The sequence below is a fragment of the Chinchilla lanigera genome, unplaced genomic scaffold, assembly GCF_000276665.1.
Source record: "Chinchilla lanigera isolate Chin_1 unplaced genomic scaffold, ChiLan1.0 scaffold00038, whole genome shotgun sequence".
Taxonomy (NCBI): domain Eukaryota; kingdom Metazoa; phylum Chordata; class Mammalia; order Rodentia; family Chinchillidae; genus Chinchilla; species Chinchilla lanigera.
In genome coordinates, this window is record NW_004955439.1 from 6,995,610 (window position 1) to 7,021,808 (window position 26,199).

The following is a 26,199-nucleotide window of genomic DNA, read 5'->3' on the forward strand; positions in this document are numbered from 1 at the left end:
CCCTACTGTTCCTGTCCATCGGTCTGAGGAAGAAATCTGGGGAGCCTCAGGATGTGCGCCGAAGAGTCTTTTTATCCCTCAGGAACCACTCTCAGCAACACCACCTTAACTTTGCATGAACAGGGTCCTAGTAACTTTCCTTTCATTCAGTAGCTGCTTACTCAATATGTACAATTTACCAAGAGTTGCACTAGCTGCTGATTTAAATATCTTTGGGTTCCTCTGAGTCCCTGTTTTCAGTGGGTTTTCAGTGGTAGGTACATGGTGACACACACACAGATACTGCAAAGCAATCAGTCCTAACTGCAACAACAGGTACAGACAGAGTGACTTTGGAGTTCAAAACAGAGAGAGCCCATGATCCCTCCACTGTGACCTACAGGCAGCCCATACTTTCACAAACTATAACCCCACAACAGAAGTACAAAACTTGAGTGCTCATTCACTCCTACAAATTCCAATTCCTAAGAAAAACTATGAAATTTCTATTTATCCCTCACTTTTAAACACACCCCACACGTCTTCACCTTCTCCTTCACCAGTTAACACACACTGACCTACTCCAGGTCAAAGGACGCCCACACCGGGCTGAACACTTACTGGCTGGACACACCGGTGACTGGCACTCAGGACCAAGAAGCCTAGCTTCTTATAGTAGCCCCCTTCTACCAGCAATCATTTTCCATGAAACAATAACGATGAAATTCAATACACATACAAATAATTCTGTTACCACTATTACACAAAGATGCCTACACATAGGCGCCACACACAGTCTGCATCAGTGGAAAAACAAAAGTCAGAATTCAATTCACAATTGCAATTTAGGAAAAAACTACGCATCAGAAATATAAGTAAAATAGTAGATGGTAACTTGTCCTTCCATTTGGCAGCTTATGAATTCTTGGCTTGGGAAATCACTGGGAGGAGGGGCAGAACTCTTGGCAGAGGACACACAATTTTGTTAACAATTTCATATTCCTACTTCCAAGTAGTTTTTCCAAGAATTACCAACAAGTAACAAAATTGGATAATTTGAACTTTGTCTCATTTTCTCATTACGTTAGAGATACTAAGGGCGACGATAAAAAAAAAAAAAACCCTACACAGGATAGCTGAGAGTTGTACTACTGCCTTCTACTGCTTTATGGAAAGGAACAGTCAATGTTTAATTGTTCGAGCAATCTTACCTGTCTATGTTTGTTTAACTGAGTAACCAATTTGAAGATAACAATATGTAATACAACACCACTCTGAATTTCCTACCACCTTGTCTGAAATTCTGTATTGCTTCTACTATTTGGGTGCTGTTTTGTTTATGTCTGTTTGTAACGTGTTTTCATTCTTTTATCTTTAAAACTAAAAAAACCTAAAAGATAAAAAGATTCATAATAGAAATGGACAATTTATAATCAGAGTACTGTACGACCAGAAATAAATTTATAAGACACACCAGATGATAACTGGGTTGTCTGACGTGAAAGGAACTGACGTGCTGCAGTTGTATTTTAAGTTTTTTGATTTTTTTCTCCCATAACCAATGTATTTACCTTATAGGCAGAGTAAAAAGCTTTAGGCAACTTGTTACTCGAACACCCTCCTTTCCTCTGTATGTTAATTTTGATGAATTTTGTAGGATTTTATAGCTACACTGTCATTATAAGCCATTTCAAAACCATCTGCAAGTAGGTGAGTTATTCTGTATAAACACAGAGGCTTAACAAACATGTCCCCAGCCGTCCCAGCCTGACCCCCAAGCTGCTCCCCCTTGCTGAGGGCGGCGCCATCTTCCCTTGTGCAGGTGAGGTAGCTTGGAGCTGGCCTCCTTCCCTCACACCTTCTCCAGTCTTCGCTCCCCCTCAGCCTCCATCTAGTCGCACAGTCCCACCGGTCAGGGTGTGTCACGCCTCTGCTCAAATTTGTGGGATGGCTCCTTACTTTCCTCAGGCACACAGCACACCTTAGGATGGTCCCGAGGCCGCCCCATCTGGTGGACCTTTTAGTGCTGAAGACAATGCTCACAATCATCCTTGGTGTTCCTCTCCCACCCCCCAGCCTCCCAGTCTGTCCCTTAAGAGCTGCAGCACGGCCCTTGCACTCTAGGGACAGGCACACCGGCCTGTGCAGGTCCTTCGCTTGGTCACTGTTTTGTGTTTTGAGACATGGTTTCACTACACAGCCCAGGCTGGCCCTGAAGTCATGGTCTTCTGCCTCAGCCTTCTGAGCGCTAGGATTCCAAACATGTGCCAACATGCCCAGATTCCTGTACAGGTCCTTAAACGTGTCACCTACTGATACATCTTGGTGACATGCAACCAACCACTGTCCCCTTGGCCTGGAAAGTTTGGCTTCTAGATGTTCAGGGCTCCATTCCCTCACCTCCTTCGATCTTTTGTTCCAAAGTGTCTCTTGTTCTCCCAGGTGTGATCGGTTTACACCCACAACCTGGTGCCCACTCCTGACCCCCTGCTGTGATCTCTTTTTTTTTTCCGTTGCATTCAGTCCCATGTGCACAGCATCTGATCTGTTATACGTAATGTTATGTTTTTGCCTATTTTCTACTTCTATCTACTACAATATCAGCAAGCCCCATGTGGACAAGGACCTTTATATACACTGCCCATTCTCCACCTCTAATGATAGTTGCAGCCACATAACAGGCAGTACTGAGCATTTGTTAAAGGAACAGATGAAAGAAAAAAAATTTTTAAGATTTTTTTCCGGAGACCACTACTTTCTCAGCTGGTCCTGAGAATGCTTTTTTGTTGTTGCTTGCGGGGAGGGGGTTTGTTTTATTTTTTAGGCAAAGGCTAAATCACTAAATTGCTCAGGCTGGGCTTGAACTCAGGATCCTCCTGCCTCAGCCTCCCACAGTGCTGGGATTTCAGGTGTTGCCATTATTCCCAGCTCTGAACGTGCTCTTTGCAGGTGATGTGCACTATCTTGGGGTGGGAAACTGTATTTCAATTAGTGGCTCGATTCAGGATTCAGGATTCAGTACAGAAGTTCATTTCTCAACCTCAAGGTAAAAAATAATTCTCCAACTCAAATTATTTGCACTACGCATTTAACTGTAAGATTAAAGCCCTGATTCCCTTCTCAGCTACAAATTTAAATAAACTGCAACTGTGAGACAGAGCATCAGTCTGCACATTCCAATGAAAAATAAGCTAAATATTGAAAGTAGAACACCTGGGAATTGTGTTCCTTTTCACATCCTGGGTTCTGTTCCTTTTCTGCAAATACTCACTGGGTGCTTCTGCTTTTACCTGGGGAGCTGCAAGCAATAAGAACAGGGTCCCTAAGCTGAGAGAGGACAGTTTCTCCACCTACCTAAGTGCCCAGAGGAAGGGATGAGAAGGGGCCTCTGGGCTGCACGAAGCCTCACCTCTCAGCCCACTCCCCCAGCCGGGCCTCCTCACCTCTCCCTGGGCTGGCAGCAGCTCCAATGGACTTCCCCGACTGGCACCAGGGTGGCCCATCAGCCTACATCAGGTGTGACCAGACCACTCTGGAGCTCTCTCCTTGAGGACCCTTCTTCCCCAGGATGGCTTCCCAGCCCCCCTTGTCACCTGTCCTAGGCTCCTTCCCACATGCACACCTTGCATGACTCCAGCAGTCCCGAAGGACTCATGCACTTCCCCAGAGACAGCCTCCCTGCCCCCAGGATGTGCTCTGCCTCCTCATCCAACGCTGTACCCTTCAGCATTTAACACAGGGGAGACCTTTCTGGGAACTGACCCTGAAACCTGGACATCAGTTTTCTCCTCCTGTAGATTGGGGCAACCCTTCTCCAAGTGCCTTCTGCAGTATCCTGGGCCCACTAAGACCCTTTGAGGGGGTCTCCAGGGACAAAAGTATTTTCACAATATACAAATGTCAGCTGTGCCTTCTCCCTGAGGATATTTGCATGAATGGTGCAAAGCAACAGCTCCAAACTGTCCTGGTCACACTTACATGAAGCAGCACAGGAAGCTGAGTGGTTGTGCACACCTAAAGAAGGAGGGCTGCCCCAAGTTCCAAGAGGGGGAGGGGAGCTGACGGGAAGGGAGGTGATGGGAAGGGAAGGGATGGGAAGGGAAGGGGCGGGAAGGAGGAGGGAAGAGAGAAAAGGAGAGGAGGGGAGAGAAGAAGGAGGGAGGGAGATGTCCGCAGTAAAGCAATACTTTGTATTGCTTTTTCTGAATCCTGACCTTTGCAGACATTTTCTGGCAGTGTGTTCAACACCTCTGCTACATCTCTAATAAAGGACATCGGTAGTTTTGAGAAAAAGCACTTAGACACAATTATGCTGCAAACTGAACCGATTATTTCACCAAACACATTTTTTTTACTCAAAAAACAACAGGAAATATGAACAAAGTGAGCCTTCAAAGAAGATAATTGACAAATTTTTGTATGTAATTCTAACTTTCCAGCAAAATTTAGAACCCCAGATAATCCATACCCACCACTCTCCACAATATTAAAGATTTTTCCAATGAGATTTGAATGTAATTTTTAATATTGTGTATGGAAAATTCCCAATTTGAAAGATGACCCCGTACTTTCTGAATAAACAAATGTTATGAAATAATTCATAAGTAAGAGATTAGCATATAAAAAATGAACTTAAAATGGGTCTTAAAGTTACCAAGTAAAAGTCCACCAACATCTGAGATTCCATGTGACAACTAAGCTTGAAGAAATGACCATTTTTTGAATTTTGGGATAATACCAAAGAATGATAGATGACTATCTGAAAGGACTATGAAAATACTCTTTCATTTTCCAACTACATTTATCTGTGTGTGGCTGAACTCTTCAAATATCTTCCACCTCAACAACACATGGCAACAGGTAGAATACAAAAGCTGATATGAAAACTCAGCTGTCTTTTTTTAAAATATACATTGAAAAGATTTGCAAAAATCTAGATCAAGGCTACTTCTTCCTTTTGGAAGGGGGACACTGTATTAAACCTGTATTTAATGCATTAATAGAATGTTAATTCACTGTTTCTATACAATAAATTAAATTATTTTGAAAATTCCTAGGATAGTAAATACCCTATAACTGGGTGTAGTGGCACATGCCTGTAATCCCAGCACTGGGGAGGCTGAGGCAGGAGGATCACTATGAGTTTGAAGCCAGCCTGGGTTACATAATGAACTCAAGGTCAGCTTGAACAATACAATAAGACCCTGTCGCAAAATGAAAGAGTAAATATCCCCTAAAATTAAAGCTCTTTGAGGTTTATAATGATTTTAACAGTAAAGTGCCTACAGGAGACCAATAAGTTTGGGGACTGTGGGAGCAGAGCCATTGCCATGGTAGGTGGTGACTGTCCCCACCTCCGCCTCTCCACCACCACCACGGTACCCCGGATGCAGGGATGGTGCTTATTCATTTTGGATCTCTGTCATAAAACACAGGGCTTATCATGTAAACACGAGTCTACTGTAACCTGGTACTGGGGGTCAGAAAACCGAGACCAGCAGGGCTGCCCTCCCCCTGTAGTTGGGGAATCCTTCTAGGGAGAACTTTTCCATTCTGTTACCAAGGTCCATAGTCTGCCTGCTTCCTTCTCCATGTTCACTTCTGATTCTCTCCTTCCTGCCTTCCCCTAGTAAGGACCTCTGGTGACATTAGGGCACCCAGATGAGCCAGGGTACTCTCCTCAGGTCAAGGCCCTCCCCTTAACCTAGTGTAAAGTCTCTTCTGCCACATTCAGAGTTCTATAGATGACGGACATCTGAAGGGTGGCTACCATTCCGCTTTCCACTCTCATGTACTAAGACAGTACAGTCAAACCCTGCAGACCATACCCCACCACTTCTCCTAGTCGTTAAGCTTTTCTCAGGAAGGATGAAAAAGACTAAGAACAAGGGCTCTCCTTAGAAGAGAGACTCAGTTGACTGAGGCCAGGAGGGCAGAGTAATTATGTTTGATTTACCGAACACACACTTACATAGTCTTTATCATGTACCAGGGACTACTTAGTGCTTCCCAGAGATGAGCTCATCGATCCCATAAAAATCCTAGACCATTCTGAGTCGCTACAACTAAAGACAGGCTGAGCAACTTTTCCAAAGTCACACAATCAGGAAGCGGGACAGCCTGGAGCGAGGACTTGAACCTGGGATGTCCTGCTTCTTACCACTGCACTGTACAGTCTGGAGGGTTTCAGCTATCACTGTTTCACCTTTTACACCGCTGGAATGTCAGACCACGTGCATGTGCTACCACTCTGAAAAACTGAAGATGCTTTCAACAATACAGTTGCTTCCAAGAGTGACGCTGAAAAGGTTCTCACACTTGGTCCTTTCACATGGTCTCAATTCCGTCATAGTGAGGAAGAGTCAGGAAATAATTTCACATTGAAGCCCATTACAAAAGAAAAAGGATAGTCATGGAAACACAAGCCAGCAGCATTGGGCTGCCAGCCCTCCTAACATCCACAGGGAAAGTGAGATGCTTTCTCTAAACTAGTGTAATGGGCCATTAAAGTTTCTCTCTCCCACAGTGAGCCCATTTCACAGAACTGCACTGTATAGAGATCTGGCTCACTCTGCCGGCCCCAGAGACTCCACATGTCATCAAAACTGGCATGGCCAACAGGTGTTTCAGACAGTGCCAGTGCTGTCCGACGGTTTCACAATTTTTACCTGAACAATTATATTTGAACTTAACAGTTAGCTATCACAGGACTGATTTTCACTCAAAGTGCTAGCGCCGCTTATTTACCAACACCTCCCCAGACCCCAGCATTCCTTAACTGCCTGGCCGTGGGGTGTCTCATTACCACCCACAATCCCTACCACAGGCCAGCAGGGCACTACCCTGCCCACGCCATCCCGACGGGTGACCTGTGAGGACGAATTCTGGGTGTATGTGGCATCCCAATGCTGAGTACTTAGGTTTTATAGGAAACCTACAGTAATTCATTTATTCTTTCCTTTCCTAAAACATTTTCGTATTTTGGGGGGACTTTTGTTCGTTAAAAACAAAAAGACTGTAAAGAAAGGAAGACATTGGGATGGGGTCACGGGGTTGATCCACTGCACAGGTCTCCAAACCAAACTCCGGTGGTTATTAAACGACCAAACCTGCCCTCTGCAGGAGGCAGGAGGCAGGGTAAAGCAACGCAGTGCTCTGATGGGGTTCTTCCCCCAGACACACAGCAGTGTGTTAGAAATTCTCAGAGTTTGGGGTTACTTACACTCTGACCCCGGGGGACTTGCACTTTTTCCCTCCGCTTTCAGGGTCTGCATCCTCCGGCTGTGGCTTTGTACCACACCCCCACCGGCTACTATTTCAGGTCTGCGACCTGTGCTTCTGCGGTGCTCAGCTCACACGTTCACCTTGCAGGAGCCGATCTCAGCCTCTAAGGCCACAAGTCCACTTCCTCAACTCTGGAGCCCTCTTATTTTCATGAGGACAAAAATTTGAGGAAATCCCCTTCCCCACTGACCTCTAATTCCCTTCTCTATAAAAGGTTTTAAAATTTTTTAAAGTGAGTTATTAAAAAGGTATTACATTTTGGGCTCTGCTGTTGAGAACATACACTAACATGCAACTCACTTTTATGGAGCGAAAAAGTCAAATAAGTGAAGAGATGATTGAGAGTGAGAAAAAAAGAAACAAAGTCATAAACAAAACTCAGTTACATAAGGAGATTGGTATCCACGGATGTTAACTCCCTCTACTGGTAAAAGAAAACCATATACTCATTGCTACTGATGAAACTGCAAATGAACTGCAGCACAGTTAAAAGGAACCAAGATTTCTGAAACCAAAGTCCCAAGTAACCAGAACCGGTATTTCCTAATTAAAAAAAAAAAAAAAAAAAAAATTGTTTAAAGAAAGCATACCACCCTTCCTTAGGAACACGAACATGTTTTTACATCCGGGAACCTGGGGTATCCGCCAGACAGACTCAGCGACAGCAATTTACACACAAACAGAGCATTCTCCAAGCTAAATGCTGTTAGTCATTCTAAACAAACTACGACGCCAAAATGCCAGTGCTCTCATAAACAGGAACTGAGCGGGTCTCCGCAATTCTTTCCACCGGTAAAAAGCAATATCCAATGGACACACACAGGCCCATGAGCAATTCATCCCAGAAAGCAAGCTCAACTCTAAGTGGCTTCTGGTTGCTTAAGACTGTGTCCCACTCAGACATCAATTTAAAGAGACTGGGATTCCAGGGGTGGGCGGCTCAAAGAGAACCTCAGGCCACAATTACTTTCACCATCTGGAAAGCATTTGCAAGCTTCACACTGCCTAGGTGGAGCAGGAACACAGGTCTATTTCGTCTCCTGCCAAATCCACCCGCTGTCCCAACCAGGCTGTTCGTAGCAGCAGAACACATCGATGCCACAGGAAGCCCAGTGTGCACATAAAGACTCGCCCAGGAGCTCTACGCCCAATGAGACTTGCCTAAAAGCTGCTGGAACTGTTCAAAAGATGGCAAACACTACAACAGGGATTTTCATACATAACTCACAAAAGCAGCATTCACAGGATCTCAGTATAAACAGCTCTGGTCCAGCCAGTCCCTTCAATGGTGGCCTTGTTGGCTCTAAAATAACACTGGACTCTTTGGGGAATTCCAGTGGTAAAATTAATTCTGTCTATAAAAGTCTTCACAGATGATATTTCCGCTCAAGTCAAATATAGCCCGTGGACATTTCCGCTCCCTGCTATGGATAACCAGAACAGAAATTCAACCGTTAGAGGCAAAAATGAAATGGCCATTCATGTCTCAGAAGGCAAAGGAACTCCATATTGAACGAGGTGCATTCCCCTCTGTCCTGCTTCTTGGAACCACAGAGTAGAGGGCAAGGCCGGGGACTGATGGGTGCTCTTCGCTTCTCTACGTGCCCCTCTGCTGGATGCTACAGGGTCTCCTGAGCTCGGGCTCAGGGGCTGTGCTCTGAGCACTTAGAAAGACTGTGAGGGTGAGAACCTGACACCTTCAAGACTCAAAACCTCAGCAGAGCAAGGCTCCCGAAACAGCCAACAGGCTGCTCAGGTTCAAGCTCATGTCTTGCCCACTAGTGGCCAGGGGGCAGTGTAAACAGGCAGAGGCCACCCAGGGCCATCCAGTGGCAGGTCACCCACCTGGGCTGGTGAGGGGCAGCGTCTGCACTGCCCTGAACTGCCTGAAGAACACACAGGACCCAGGTATTCACATTTTCCTAAACTCATCAGGTGAGAGGCTCTGGGCCTGCACTGTGAAGTTGGACTCCTATTTCATTAAACATTACACAGACCAAGGAATCTCAAATACCAACAGGATGCCTCATTTCCAGAAAAGTACAGAGCCTCAGCAGCAACCCACAACCGCTTCCCTGCCTCTTTGGGGCCTACAGTGTAACTATCACTTCTCTCAGTCAGAGATACAGAGGTACATCTTTTTTCCTCTCCAGCCTAATCAAGAGACTAAGGCTAACCAACATACCTGTCGGGATGTCTGGTCAAACCCAAGAGAGACCAACAGCCCTGAGCTCACCGTAGCTTGTTCCTGGGGCCTCAAACTCTTTTTTCCCCCTCCTTTCTTTCCTTTGGTACTTGGGATTGAACTCAGGACCTTCACACCCAGCTGCATTCCCAGGACTTTTCTTACATTATTATTTATTTTGAAGTAGGATCTTGTTAAATTGCTGTGTTGTGCAGGCTGGGTCTGAAGTTGCAATCAGCCTCTCCTAGTGCTGCCATATACTTGTGTGCTCCCAGCTAAGTTAATACGATGGCTTCTTTTGCCTTCAGTGCTGGGGCTGGAACTCAGGGCCTCATACAGTTTCAACACACCCAGGAAGGGGTCACTAAATATTACACTGGGATGGTCAAAATATGCACCAAAAAATGCTGAAGGCTTTCTTCTCCTCCACCTTCTGATGTTCTTATAGCTTCTATTTTTTAAAAAAAAAACAGGTCTTCTCCCTCTGAGAGCCATTAACAAGTGGAGAACCAGCTTCTCTGAAAAAGGACATCAAGGCTTCCTCTTTTCAAGTACACAGCCACCTTCTAGTAATGGAAATGTAAACGCAGGCAGACTAAGGTGACCACCAGTAAGCGTAATTCTAAGTTGTATATATTTACCATTGTTTTACAAAGTCACTTACATGTTCATTTCTGTAAATTTTAATTTTGTACTGTTTTATATTTCTTGGCAAAAGCAAATCAAAGTAACCTTCCATAAAATATTAAGCTGCAAAGGAAAGAGGAGGAAGGAGAGTGAAGGTTTCAGATACCTGCCCGTGGGGACAGGGCTGGGCGTGCTGCCCTCATGGCCTCCTGCAACTTCCCAGCAGCCCATGAGGCAGGGGAGAAGCTCATCCTCTAGAAGAGGAAATCAAGGCCCAAGGTCTTCATGGGGCTCCCACAAAAGCAGAGGATAAGCCGAGGGCTGAGTGCTGGAAGGGGATCTGGAAAGCAGGAAGTGAGATAGGCAGAAAGCTGGAGGAAGGTGTAGAAAAGGCTGCTGTCTGCAGCTGGGGCTCGATGCCAGGGTCCTCTGGAGGACGGCACGCACAAGGGAAAGGGAGATGGGTAGCATCTTCCAAGGCCCATGGCACTGGCCGAAGGCTCCACTGCAGGCTGCACAACCAAGGACTGGAACCCAAGCCTGACTCAGAGCCTGTGTGCCCCTCCCACGGCTGCTTCTCAGCGCCTCCACAACCCAGGTGTCTCTTGTAAACAGCATCAAATGTACAAATGAAAGGCTCCCTCTTGTCTTTTCTGTTAGAAGTTCTCACCCACCCACATCATACTTCATTTTCTCTCCAACCTTCAAAACAGACAGACTGCTTTGTGAGACATCTAACCTCCTTTACACGCCACGCAACTACCCTCAAACAGAAGAAAAAGAAAATCCACGTTTGTAAAGAGTACAGAGAAGCACTCCACTGTGGCTGCTTTGTCTCCAACACAAGCATGGTACTATGCAGCAGTCCCCTGGAGCTCAGGAGGGGGCGTGGGCAGTAAAACCTGGGCAGTAGGGTGGTGTGCTGTCTGGGAGAATGCCACCTCACAGAGAAGCGTTGCAGGAACCCAGCAAGGAAGGGGCCAGGGGCTCTCGCCTGGCTGGTGGGGATACCCTGTCCCGGAAAGGAGCCTACAGAGACATGTGCTGCCATGAACCGGTGGTTACCAGTGGCAAGCTGGCTACAGACAAGCAGTGCCACCATCTACTAACTAACCTCTGTATATACAGACATCCAGTCCTCACGTAAGTAAGTTACCAAGGCTGTGGCCCACACAATGGCCGCCCAGGATGAGAAAAAGCAGAGCTGCCTGATATACCCAGGACTGCCTCTTTATTCTGTTTCCTTGCAAAAAGTAAGAACCAATGCACCTGCTTGATCCTTACTATTTAAAAAACGGCAAATCGGTCCCTTTTGCTATTGTCCATAGGAATTCATTCATGAAACTCTCAAGAATATTATATACTCTGCAGTGATTTCTTATGATAAAATACATAGATGTGGAACACAGGTGCTGAATGTATGCCTCAAGAATAATGAATCCAGCAAATGGACACAGGCATATATTCTATGGAATACTCAGGCTTGCAACAGCAGCTCAGGGTAGCTGAATGATGGCCCTAATATAACCAAGTAATTAATTAGTTCCACTATAATTTTTGTTTTATGACACTCACTGTTATACTCCAACAGTTGATTTAATAATATTTTAAATTGTAGGACAGGCCCAAGAGAGGATAAAGCATCAGATACCTTATTGAATCACAAAACTTACACTCTGATTTTTTTTTTAATTCTAAAAATAACCTAATAAACTTCCTTTGTAATTAAATTCATCCTAACCACTTCTCTTTTGTGTTTTGCATTCGTTTCTGGTAATCACACAGAGATCTCAGTTAGAAGCCATCATCGTTTCAGTAAGGTACACAAATGACGCTGTGCACCCCCAGGATAAAAACTCTATGTGACCAGTGTCCTCCAGGGACTTGGCCCTGCATCAGCCAGAGCCTCCGATTCACCAGACTGAAACGCACAAAACACGGATGAATGACAAGCTCAGAAACTCAAACCTTCACACGACTTCCTCATACAGAAATGTTACCTTGAGAAAAATACGCTGGCATATAATTTTTCAGTTTCAGTCCTTCACAAAGTTTTGAAATACATGACCTACTTTAAGAGTTCACTACTTTTTGAGGAAAGCAGGCCCTGACAAAGGAGACAAAGAACTGAACTGCACCAGCTGCCCCAGGAGCCACAAGGTCACCATGAAATGCTCCTGCTTTAGATGTCCCTTGGCAAGCAAAATCTTACCACTTTGGCATTTATGCAACGCAACCTGCAATTATAAAGAATAGTTTGTGCAAAAATAATTATTTTCTATTTCATGAAATCACTACAATTATAAAATAAAGGCAGAGACTCATGGTACAATCTACTGCTCTGGATGGCATCTGTGCTCTTCTCCTAATATATTAGCGTGCATTCTTTGAGCAGGCTAACTAATCTGAGTTTGCAGCCAAAACTGCAGCCAAAGAACCCTAGCCACTGGTACCAGTAGGTAAGAAGACAGTACGCAGCCTCACCATTTGCCGGATTCTTTTTCAAGTTGTCCAGGAATTCCTCCAGCAGCTGGGACTGGTTGGGGGAAGGCAGCAGAGCCTTCTGGTCCCTGGAGAACAGGTCACCATCTGACCAGGAAGTGCACAGGGTTGCTTTTGTGTCCAGAGGCCAGGCGATGAGAGTAAGTCCAACACTTTTCTCTGAAAACAGAGCCTCCATCTGCTTAAGGTCAAGATCCGACACGGCTTCCCCATTTAAGGTCGTGATTTCATTGCCCTTTCTCAATCCTGAGAACAAGGAAGGGGAAACAGAAGGAAAAGATGTAAGACCACTGACAGAAACTGTATGAGGTAAGAAGCCTGCAGACTCAAACGATGTGTTTGGCAGGACTGTTTCCTTGTCACCTTCCTCAAAGAACACACCATAATGTGTAGCAGTTGGATGCCACTGATAACAAAACAAGATGGGCATGGTGACACACACCTGTAATCCCAGCACTCAGGAGGCTGAGGCATGAAGATTCCCATAAACTCAAGGCCAGCTTGATTTATGGTGTGAATTCAAAGCTAGCCTGAACTACGTAGTGACACCCTATCAGCTTGATTTATGGTGTGAATTCAAAGCTAGCCTGAACTATGTAGTGACACCCTATCTGAAAACAAAAGTAATTCATGTTGCACACTCAACACTATGCATAAGAAGCTTTAAAAAAAAAAAAAAAAAAAAAAAAGCTCTCTCAAAGCTAACTCTAGAAAGACTGAACAGGAAACAATCTGAGCAGCCACTCACTACTTATTGTGCTAGTGCTCTGGAGTAAAAGCCCTGGGAAATAACATTTGTTTTGTTTGCATTTGTTTGTCTCTCACATTCAGCCCCTCTCTCTGTAAATGCGCAGATGCATTTTCTATTAAACTCTAAAGTTTACTTTCTTTATAATCCCAGGATGTAGCCAGGTGTGCTAGCTTACACCTGTAAGTCCAGTACTCTGGGAGGCTGAGGCAGGAGGATAACAAGTTGGAGATTTGCATGAGGAACTTAGCAGGATCCTATTTCAAAGATTAAAAGAAATAGACCTGGGCAGGTAGCTCAGTATGAAGGCTCTGGGTTCAATCCCCAGTGCCACACAGAGAGGTACACATACACAAACACACACACACATACACACACACACAAATACAGGATTTTCTGCCAAATTTCATTAGCCAGACTGCATGCCACAGATTGCAATTTGGAGGGGAAGAGAGACACAGTGCCACACAGACCTCCTCCATACGCCAAGCCATCAGGGAGGACGTCACTTATGAAGATCCGGCTGAGATGCTGGTGCTCGTCCACCTGCGCTGTGACTGCAAACCCTAGTAAGGTAAAAAAAAAAAAAAAAACAAGTCTAAATTCACCTCACTCGTTCACTCCTCCAACCCAATCGGCAGCATTTCCCGGAACACCTCTTCTCATAAGCACAGCATGTTAGGAAACTCTAAGTTACAGTAGCACAAATAATCCAGCAAGGGTAGAAAAAGAGGAACACGGAGAATGGAAGGCTTAAGATGTGAGCAGGCACAACCTTTTTCAGAAGCTGTGCTCACGTGCACAGCAGCAGTATTCCCAACAGCCACCAGGTAGAGCCACCCGACAGTCCAAGGGGAGATAGAAGGATAAACAAAGTGTGGCCTATACACACAATGGAGTATTCCTTAGCCTTAAAAAGGAGTAAAACTCTAACACGTGCTGCACCATGGGTGAACCTCGAGGACATTATGCTAAGTGAAACAAGCCAGTCACAAAGGGACAAATATTACATAATTTCACTTCTGTGAGGTAATCACAGCTGTCCAATTAGTAGAGACCCAAGGACAGCAGCTGGCAGAGGCTCAGGCAGGAGGGAGTGGAGAGGCAGTGTTTAAGGATGACTGGCTTCAGCGCTGCAAGATGACAAGTTCTACAGACGGACAGCAGCGATGGCAGTACATGGATGTGAATGGACTTCATGCCACACAATGGTACACTTAAACGTGGTTAGAATGATAAGCTTTTGAGGTTATATGTACTTTATCACAATTTTAAGTTTTTGTGTTTTTTTCAGACCAAAAGATAATCTTATTGCAACATATGCACCTCAATACAAAAACGAAAAGAAAAAAAAAAAAAACTGTGCATGTGGTTAAGTACTCTAAGAAGGTGTAAAACGAAAACAAAAACAAAACAAAATCCTAGATGGCTACAGCACTGCCCTAAACATGAAGCCATAACCCTGTATGTTTCCCTGCTCTGAGGGCATCCCCCCTGCCTGGAGAACGCCTTCCCCTCTATCACAGCCAGGAGCAGATGCTGCCATGTTGGGACTCCAGATACTAGGGCTTCTCTGAGGATCAGTAGAGTGTCCTATTTCCCTGAGTCCCCTGTTCCTCTTGCAGAAGCTGGTGGATTGCGGTCACCCAATCTTTGTAAGCCATTCAAACACAAAGAAGACACCAGAGGCAGCTATGGCAAGCAGCATGCAGGCCAAGAGAAGTAGACAAAAGCTAACAGGGTGTCAAAGAAACACCAACTAACATTTGGGTAAAAACTGATTATGTAAATAAGAAACAAACAACAAAATCTTAAGAAATTTTAACATCATCAATTTGAACCATTTTAAGGAAAATAATTAGGCTGTATCAATATATTTCTTAAGATGAGAGCCTTTCTATGGCTATATTCACTGATCATAACCCAAATATTGCCTTTACAGGACAATAAAAGAAAGAAACTTTAAGATAGGAGCACAGTGTACAAAGGGTTTGCAGTCAAGTTTAAATAAAGACCAAAAGAAATGCAAGAATTAAACCCCACAAAGTGATTTGGGAAGTACTGACCTCTAATTGTTAAACTCAAGAAAGAGAGATAAAAGCAATCAGATTAGAACTTGACTTAGTTATGGAAGGAAAGATAAGATTCACATAATCAGAGAAAAAGGATAGGGAGGAGATTAGGGGGAAGGACAGGACTCCAGATGGGTAAAAGAAGCTAAGAACACAGACACTAGGGATGAAAGAACTGTCATGTCATGAAAATCATGAGTTAATCTGCTTAGAAAAGCACCTGGCAAACAGTACATTCACTGAGTTATAACTGTAGCCATCATTCCAAATATCTCATCAGTTCTTAATATGCAATATTTTTAGTTACTTTGGCATTTTTCTCAACATTGCCACATACCTTCTTAGTCTGCTAATATAAGTAAATAGCAACAAAAAAGACAAAGTTCAGAAACTAGCATCATATATTCTGAAAATGTGATCATAAAAAAAACTAGGTCCAAAGATACCAGGGTAAAATAGGCAAAGATAAACTCAGTGGTTTTCTGATGACGGTGCTCTTTACACTTACCAAAGTCAGAGATACTCCCGGTCTTCGTGAGCTGCACATCATAAATATTAAGTGGAAAGATTTCTATTTCATCATAAACCTACAAAAGGTAAAAACAGAGATTTTGATATTATGATGTCTTAAAAAATTATTTTGACACTATTTTTCATAACAAAATAAGAAAACTGTTAAGAGACACTTTAGATGAAGACTGCTTCCAAACTAGCCAGGCATGGTGGCACACAATTACAATCCCAGCACCAGGGAAGCTGAGGTAGGAGGACTGCTGTGAGTTCAAGGCCACCCTCGGCTACATAGTGAGACTCTGTCTCAAAAATCCAAATACATACACACACACACACACACACACACACACGGTAATGCACACTTGCCTGCTCTTGCACATATTCACACGGTGCAGGAATACAGCACTCCATGCTTTCACCGACTAACTTCCGAAGCTGAAGGCCATAGTGAGTGGGGTCCAACTGCCTCATCTATAAAGCAAGTTATTCAGATTTTAAGTGTTCTTTCTAAACTCATCACTGCTCAACAGGCTCATTAGAAATCAAATTAGATCTCTCTAAAAGAAGACTGAACATAATTTGCTGACTTTAAAGAAGAGCTCAAATTCAAATGTACAAGGAAGGAGGGACAAATAATTATCTTTAAGAAGGCTTTCTCTAAATATTATCACTAAAGGCAAGAGACACATTTGTAAGAAATTAGGGTAGGATACATTTGAATGTAAAATATATCTCAGCATTTCAGCAAAATTACATCTTTTTATGTATTGGTTGCATCTTACGGTAAGTTGCCTCCCATTACTAACCTAAGAAATGCATAAAATGAAACAAACTCAGGTCCAACAGACTTCACAGTGAGAAACTTCATATTCCAAAACTTTTCAAAAGGAAAAGCCACACACACATGCCCTCTTTTTTCTCTCTCACCTTTTTTCTCATCACAGTTTTAACAGTGAGAAATTTACCTCTGGACTGTGCTGCAGTGGGATTAATTAACCCACTACCTCTGACACCCTTTTAACACCATCAAAACATATCAGTATAAGAGTAAATAGTATTCATACTGAACAACACTGCTGCTTTTCTGAATAAAAACCAACATATAGTGGAGCAAAGGGCAATTAAATTCCTGAGGAAACAAGCTACATACATAAATGTATATTATCCTGAGGTCTCAAGTCCAAGTAACCAAGGAGGCCTAATATTAAACTATCCATATCTATTAAGTGGACATGGATGAGAGTTCCCAAAGGATTTCCTTTTTATATTACATATACAAGAGTGCACTTTCTTGTAACAACCATTGGTGAGTTCCCGCCATCTTGTTTGGGGAAGCTCTGCATCATTTCTAATGGTTTATTATTTTTTATTCTTTTTAATGGTTTGATCAATCTTGCATTCTTACGTCTGGTAATCTGAGCAACATTGTTGAAGGTAACAATATGTAATACAATAACCACTGTTAATTCCTATCAATCTGTTCTGAAACCCTGTGTTATTTTTATTGTCTTCACTTTGTTTTGTTTTTCTCTAGGTTGTTGTTATTGTACTTTTTTTTTAAATTCTCTTTATAATAATAATTTTTTTAAAGTGCCCTTTCTCTGGAGATGTAAATATTTAAGCTCCAGTGTGCCACCTAGTGGTGCAAAAGTTCTGCTCTGTGCTCCCTGCACACAAGTATTCATCTCCATAGACTGTCTTTATAATGTATTGCATACTTCCTCTTTATACTGGCAATAAAGGCCAGTTTGAATAATGAATAAAAATATCAATTCATATCAATTTCTAGGAAGGAACTGTGAATGGTATGGAGCTATTTATCTAACTGGAGAAACATAATCCAACAGTTTAGGATTAAATCAAACCACTCCAAAGCTCATACCAGATTTATATACAGCACCATGTCCAAGTAACTTAAATAGTAATAGACATCACAATCATTCAAGATACAAAGAATTTAGAACATAACGGAGATAACTGAGGTTCTTCATGGAGGCATAGGATTGTGGCCTAGCAACTCATTCTTTTAAAGGGAAGGAGAAATAGACTGTAAATTTATAAAGTATATTAACAAATTCACTAATATGTCCCCCAGCATAGCAAATGTGGTCTTACACATGACCCAAGATGGGAAGACACAGCAGTGCAGTGCTGACTATTTCTATTCAGAAATATATTCCTGCAGCACAGCCATTACCTTGCATGCCAAAGTCAAAACATCTTCCACTCTGTGCTCTGGCTTGATTGTGACAGTAACGCCTTGATTATCCTGGAAGTGAATGTAAGTCTGGATTTCCCAGGAGTTGTCTCGGGGAGCGCCATCTACTGCTGACCCATATAGATGCAGGAGCTCGTCAACCTGTTATTAGATGCCAGAAGAAAATGCAGACAGGTTGGAGGAACAAATGAAGGAAAGTATTGAAAAGCTGTTCCCTTCACTGATGAAGCAGTTACCGTAGCCATTCCACACCCCTCACGTCACTGGCCACTTGAACCCTCTGGGCAGACCAGCCTGTACTTCTGCACTCATCCCACACAGAGGGAGCTGAAGCCAGCGCGGTGAGTGAAGTCAGCTGACTCCTCTTGCCTTCGGCCCACTTTGCACTTAACTTGGAACACTGCAACCCATGGATGGGCTCCTTGGTACCCAGTCTTCCTGCCTAGGACTGTGGTGAGAAGGCACTGTGAAATTTGCATCTAGGCTGCAAGCCAACTTTCCAGTGAATTCTCACCCGTGGCCACTGAAATCTTTCTGCAGCCTAACCCTGAATTGCACTTAACTTACTTCAAGCACAATTTTTTCTCTTAGCTTTTTAAAAACTAACTCCCCATCCAGGGGAAATTTTTGTTCCATCTTTCCACTATTTCACATGTAGACACCATTAGGAAATCCCCCAAAACACAACACCTTCAGGAGTCTTTCCTAAAATAGTTTCCTAAATTTTACCACCACAACTATCTGATGCCTTCAAGCTAGTACGTTCTTCTCTATCACAACCATAGCTAACATTTATTAAGCAACTTGATGTGTTTTTCCTCTAGCTTGGTTCTTGGATTATTATTAGCATGGTAATAAACAAATCAAAAAGTCACAGACTGTACCACTTAACCAGTAAAGTATGACCTGGTATAAGACATCAATCTTGCTAAACCTGAGCTCCTATTCTGTAAAACGGGACATTCTTATTATAATTGTTGCTCAAGCTTACTACTTAGCTATACAACTTTTGTAAACAAAGGGGGTCATATATCTGAAAACACCTTATCCACCTGAAAATGTTACATGCAAATTCAATGCTAACAGATTATTTTATACCACACATCATACATTATACTTATTACTGATGAATGATTTTACTTTAATTCATGCATTTTTAAAACACAACCCAAAAGATCCTCTTCTATAGGATTTAAAAACTATAATAGGCAAATAAAGAAATTTAAAAGAAAAGGCGCAGGCAAAGCAGTGGAAGAATCCATCTTTGTGTGTTGTGTCTATGAAAATGCATTGCTCAACTCTGCAGTGACATTCTGGATCTGTCGTGGATCTGTCACTTTCAGCACATGTTCCTGGAAGGCAGATCACAGCCAGAATGAATGGCCCCTCACATGCCAACAAGAAAGAAAGACAGACAGACGAACAGATGCCAAGAGCCAGGGATGCCAAGAACCAGCCTGGACGTCACTCCTCCTGAAGGCTCCTGGCTCACATGGGTCACACATTTTCCTTGGCTCATTTCCCAGGTGCAACTTGTTTTTTTTTTAGGTACAACTTTCAAGTGATTTCAACCAGGTGCTTGGGCGACAGCAGCGGCGGCCTTCAAGGTGCAGGCCCCCTTCTTACACCGTGGTTCTTGAGAAAAAAACTAAAACCCCAGCAGAGGTCACTGTGGAGTAAGAAACCACACGCAGAAAAAGGCCAGAGGAAATCACAGTTCAGTCACTAGGAACAGAACAGGAAAAGCGTGACTGAGGATCGACAGGTAGAAGACAAAAAAGCATTACAAATGTGGAATTAATTCCTTAGAACCAGATAGAAATCTGTGTGGTACTTACAGATCTCATAGGCTATTTTAAACTTTGCCCTTTTGGAGAAAAAAACTGGACTGATTCCCTGAAGAAGCAACAATGTTATCCAAGCAGAATGTACACAAAATGATACACAAATTCACAGCTATACCTTTGCTGCCCTCCTGATTCCATCCATCCCAAACTGCCTCATAGGAGGCCAAAGGAAATGAACTCTCAACCTGCTGCCAGTTCACTTACCACTCACAGCTACCTCTCAGGAAGGCGGCATGACACCCTTACTTAAGAGCTGAAAAAATAAGGTGCAGAAAATTCCAGGAACTTTCTAAACTCATAAAGTGGTGACTCTGCTTCTGTGGGGATTTCGCTCTGGAAGTCTGGCTCCAGCCTGCATGCATCAACATTATGCTATACAGAAAGTCAGCCTGACAGTCATCTCCCCCACAAGATGGAAAGGACAGAATGCTCTCACTTTGTTTCCATTATTCTACTGCATTAGCCATGCCCCAGTCGAACAAAAATGGCTGACATGACACTCCCCTGGAGTGGAGCTCTCCTGCCCTGACCCCCATGCCCACTCCAACTTTCTGTCTGCTCTACCAAAACCATGCATGTCTCTCAGCCTTATTTCAAATGCTGTCCCCTCTCTCATGAAGGGGCCCCCTCGCTCTGCTCCTTCCACCTTTAATTCCACTCAATTAGATGAGCAGGTCCCTGACATAACATCAAGCAGAGTCCAGCCTCCATGATGGTTCATTTCCCACCACTACCTGTCCCTACCAACTACTTCTTCCAGAGATGAGAGGCACAGCAGAGGCTCTGTCTCCCTCACCTTAGCCACCTTCAGCCCTTAACATGGTCCATGCCACACCCAGAAAACACCAGCACACAGCGACCAACCTGGAGGTGACTACAAATTCGTATCCTACCTTATCTTGGAAGGCCAAGGCCATCTATCTGCCCCTGATTAATTCTTGATGGTCCTCAAAGTTTCAAGAGGAGAAGTTAATTCATTATTAAAAGGGAACAAGTCCTGGTGAAGCGGGAAGTATGCAGGGATTAATAGAAGGATGGAAAGAAAGACAAACAAATATTCCTATTACATTGAGTTGAACACAGCTTTGAACATGCAACTGCTCTGAGGCATCATTTCCTGGGTTTACACTGTTGACCTAAGCTCTAGTGAATGATAGGAGAGAAGGTACCCATCACAGCCAAGGCCATCAAAGATTCAGATGCTCTTTAAGACACTGGACAAGAAAAAATTATCCCATACATCCCATAAATGTACACAATTCAAGAAAAGTGAAACCTAGCTATGCACAAAAAGCATGAAGAATGTGGAATTAATTAGAACAAGAAAAAAATCTATGTTGTGCTTACAGATCTCCCAGGCTTTGTCCTTTTGCAGAAAACACTGGTTTAATGTCCTCCAGAAGAGTCAATGTTATTCAAGTAGAAAATACACATTTTAATTTCTTTAAACCAAATAAAATATTCTATCACACTCTTTCCATTAAAGGAACAGAGAATCTTGAAAATAAACACAAAGAACTGGCCCATCTGGAGAATTCTTTTCCCGGTATATCCTTTCCAAAGGTGCAATGTTAAATTAATCTTTGTAACCATTCATCCAAAGTTCCCTGGTTCACTACTTTTGTCAAAATTGCTGCATACATACCCTACACTTCCTTTCCACCCCACCGTACCCCAACTCCATGCCCCCCAAAAATGGCATATTTCTTATTCAGAGTTTCCAGTCCCTAGAAAATACAAAATGGAGGTGGCAAAATATAACACAAGAAAAAATAAGAAAAACCTGGGCCCAATACTGGCCCTATTAGGCTTCGACAGCCAGGCTACCCACTATCTCTGCACTCCATTTCTGCACCTTTAAAAAAAAAGTGAACACAGCAGTCTCATGGGAAAGCTGGGGGACAGATGTGAAGGGTGGTATTCGAAAGACATAAACTGCAAAGATTTTCTGAAGTTGAGCCTGGATAGCGACGCTACCCTATCCCAGGCATAATCACCACAGCTCAGCAATAAAACCAGGGGCACCTTGGAGGCTGCTGAGGCCAGACCACGTTACAGCCGTCTCCCACCGGCCGTCCACAGAGCGGGAACATCCGTAAAACACAGCCACAGCCGCAACACACTAACCAGTTAACATTTGCAAATTGCTTTAGCTGTCCTTGTAGGGCAACTTGTACAGAAGCATTTATTATTATCATTATTATATTAATGGTCCTGGAACCACATGTCAAATTACTTCTGCTTGGTATGCCGCACGGAGAGAAAATGGAAACTCTGCATGTTCTCACAGCAGATGCTTTCGGATCAAATGGCTCATAATTACTACTTGGATCACTGAAGGGAAGTGAGTAGCAAAATCACAATCTGGCTGTCAAAAATGGGCCCACACCACCCCAGTTGCTGATAAAAGGAGAAGATTAGCAAGTGAGATGAGCAGACAACACAAAAGGGTAATGTGCTCTTAGTCTTCTTAATGGCAAAATGTCATAGAAGAGAAAGTGTTTACTTCCTTCTTGGGCTAATGCTCTAACATCAGCTGTATGAAGGGAAGACAAAGACCTGGCTAGCCAGCAGAGAGAGAGAGAGAGAGAGAGAGAGAGAGAATGTCTATGTGCGTGTGTGTGTGTCCGTGTACACATACACACACACGAACTGTACCTGTGTGTGGGCCGTGTAGAGTTCCAGACCAGCATTCCGTTTAAAAAGACCCTGCTATGGTCAAGAGCCAGTTGTTTCATTCATATTTTCCATTTGAGAAACCAGCATGAGGGTTTCTTTTTTTCCAGTTCATAGCTAATAACTACTACGGTGACAATACTTCATTCACTCGCTGCCACAGAAAGTCAGGACACCCTAAGCCAGTTTTCCAGGACAGACCCAGGGGCTGCCATGAGGTCTGCAGTGGAGCTTCTGAGGCAGCTGCCACCCTGAGCCTCCTCCGGGATTTGTTGTCCATAACAAATGCCTCCTGCCAAACTCTGCGAGAGACTCATTATTACTCATCAAGAAGGAGGCTATGAAACGCTTTCATTTTTGGCTAGCCAAGGTGTCCTTTAAAAAAAAATCACTCAAACAAGACTGGCTTTAGTCCAGACTTAACAGATTTCAAATTAGGGTGACTCACTGCTGGGCTGTTAGTGATGAACCAATTAAAGGGGAATATTTAAAAATGGGCCCCGCCCAGCCCTCACTATAGCCTTTCAGGGCTACTCAAATGGACATAACATACTAACTGCATAAAAATAGAAGGTTTATGTGGATTATAAATATTCTTCAAGAGTGATCAGCACAAGAAAACTAGTGAAATATTATTCGGCCAGCTATAAGCAGACGTCCCAAAATATAAAAAAATAAATAAATTATACCTTTAGTTCTAGCTGCAATTCAATTTGAACCTAGTTATCTCAGCTCTTAGGTACAAAAACAATGCAGCCACCATTAAAATAGTCCAGTAAACAAAAAAAACATCTTCAGGATCCCTATACCAGAGTGATGCTTAGTTAAAACAAAGAAGAATAACTATATAGATAAAGGTGCTTTAAAAAATAGATGTAGTAACAGTCTCCTCTTACTCCTTATAGCTTTATTTGCCCAATTACACTGCAAGATGTGTTAACGTGAACCCAATTTGAATAAACGCAAATTTATTATCAAAGTCCACTGCTAAATTCTGCTGACAACAAATGCTCTGATGATATCATTTCCTAACCTTTAAAGAATCTCAGCCATTTACAAAATCCCCTTTAAAAGGATACAACCATAAAAGTTTGGGCTTTCACTATACATGAAACAGTTCTCAACCATTGAGATCAGATGCTTCTTTTCCACTAGTAGGGAACAGCATCTAATATAAACAATTAATTAGTAAAATTACTAAGTGAGCATTACGGCCTTGACAGTGCGCTGTAGATCTGAAACATATACATCACCTGAGGATATTCACAGACTATCCAGACTCAGGTCCTCCTTACAAGCTTTCCCAGGAAACATGACACACACACACGGTAGGATGGCAAACACTAAAAGGCAGGACACAGTAAGAACCAAGCAAGTAACTGTAACTCAAGAGCCACCGCCACAGTCAAGTCAGGTCCTTGGAGGACTCCGTGACATACCTGGACTTTGAGTAGCTTCTGCAGGTGTCTATCACATATCATACCCATTGGTAGCCCTGAACCCTGGGGACAGGAGTTGATGAGGAGCATGGTTTGGGGCAAAAGATTTCCTAACTCACTTGGGACTTGTCCTACAGGAAGCAGGACACCTCAGGCTGAGCTGCCACCCGTGAGTAGTTCCAACAATGGCGGCATAGTGCGCTGGTGGGTACCAACCTCACCTGGAGGCAGGATACGTGGCTATCTGTGCTACATATTTTAGGATCACTGGAAAGTTCCTCAGTCCTGTCACAGTGTCTGACACTCCTCTAGTTCTCATTATTTTCAAACAAAATTCCCAATCCACTAATTTATTAAAGAATACTGCCAGCTTCTAGAAAAGCATATTAAGTTTGCCCAAGCCTGTTAGGATTGATTTTTCAACTTCAACAAAGAGCTCAGAGGTTTGCTAGAAACAAAACTGAAGACAAAATGATGGGTGACAGGGTTTAAAGAAATATATCTCTAACATGAAACACGGCCTTAAATGAAGAAGGAAGCCAAAAAAAAGCTCAAAGAAGAGGCATAAGGACACTCAAACACCTTCACCTGAGCCCCAGAACTTCACTGAGAAAACAGTTCTGAGGATTTGTTGTCAGATGGAATTAGGCAGACTAAAAAGAGATACCGTTCAGCTTCCCTGAGGACAGGCACCACGAGTGCCCTAGAAATACAAAGGCTGCTCATCCACAGCACAGAAAGCACCATCTATGAGAAGACCCCCCCCAAGAGTCATAAGAGAAAAATGCAACTTGAGACCCACTAAACCTCAGATGAAGGTAAGTACTGTTAAGAAGCAGAGAAGTATAAATGAGAGAAGCTATTGTCACTTCAGTCATGTCGCTAATTTTAAGATGATGTTGTAAGTCCAGACACCTCCAAAACTAGTTGGCATTCAAAGAATCTCTTAGTTTATCATTTTGACTAAATTTATCTTCAATAGATTAATGCAAAGATTCTGAATCATCACTCTGTACTTCGCTGAGCATTGTGTCACCAATGTAAAACAAGATGGCTGCTGCCTACAGCCAAATTTACCTCACTGGAGTTAGTGGAGATTTGAGGTAACTGAGTTCCAGAAAATCCATGGCTGCCACTGGAATCAAATATCTGACAGATACGGGGGGAAAAAGACTAATGAAATGACTGCAATGTTCATTCAGTACCCAATCTTTGTCAGTATTAAGAAATGTGACATTTCACAAAACCTGTATTTCACAATTTATACTAATATTCTAACACAAAATTTTGAAGAAAAAGTTGCTTTCCTTCTCTCTCCACAGAGTTAACATATTTTACATTTTATGATGTCATTTATTATTCAAATCAGTCTGAATCTTGATGCTGCTTTAAACCAAGTACTTATTTCTGAAGATGCTGAACAGATCTCAGAGTTGGCAAAGTCACCAAAATCAAGGTTATAATTATTTTTTAAATGTGCACAGAATAAATTTTGGAAAAAAAGGATAGCTTAATGTTAAAAGTGGTTATGTCTGGAGAGATTAGGGATCATTTTCCAAATTTTTATCTTATAAATTTTATAAAATATTAACATTTAAGGCCTTTAACCATTTAGGAATACTTACTAAATCAATTTTATTCAATTATATAAATACTAACACTGTAGTTGGTTTCACATCTTTTAAAACAAAAAATGTTCAATCAAATGTTTTTGTTTATCAAAAAATCTTCTGTTGAGAACATGTACCCCATATGCTAGGTAATTAGCTGTCTACAATCTAAGAAAAATAAATTATCATGTTATTTACTAAGTTATGAAGTTATTTATTAAGTTATCACTCACACTGAATTGGTTATCTTGATTAAAATCAGAATTGGTTAACAACCTTATACATCATAAAGTTTAATTCAGAAAGCACTGGTCAATCATTCAGAGTTGATTATAATATATAATGAAAATGTTTCCATTTATAATCAACAGAGGATTGCTGTTTACAACTAAATTAAAACATATGTACTATAACTTTAAAATGTGATATTCTTTATATATAAAAGTATACAAAAGCAGTGGCCACATAAAAGAAGTTTAATGCAGAACAAGACATGGTG

The 26,199-nt window shown here is 42.7% G+C and overlaps 1 protein-coding gene across 4 annotated transcripts in view; it reads right to left on the bottom strand.

Annotated features, from left to right (window-relative positions):
• Positions 1 to 26,199, bottom strand: part of Tiam2 (T-cell lymphoma invasion and metastasis 2) — a 204,444-nt gene that overhangs the window by 52,908 nt on the left and 125,337 nt on the right. For 2 of the 4 annotated variants that reach the window (XM_005390545.2, XM_013517329.1), the window contains 6 exons: positions 25,168 to 25,239; positions 18,108 to 18,269; positions 16,277 to 16,381; positions 15,906 to 15,984; positions 13,799 to 13,891; positions 12,560 to 12,823 (listed from right to left, as the gene is read on the bottom strand). In XM_005390545.2, the coding sequence (XP_005390602.1) occupies positions 12,560 to 12,823; positions 13,799 to 13,891; positions 15,906 to 15,984; positions 16,277 to 16,381; positions 18,108 to 18,269; positions 25,168 to 25,239 (775 nt within the window). Of the gene's footprint in view, positions 1 to 12,559; positions 12,824 to 13,798; positions 13,892 to 14,217; positions 14,288 to 15,905; positions 15,985 to 16,276; positions 16,382 to 18,107; positions 18,270 to 25,167; positions 25,240 to 26,199 lie in introns of those variants that run through there. The other 2 variants (XM_013517330.1, XM_005390546.2) reach the window with 2 other exon arrangements.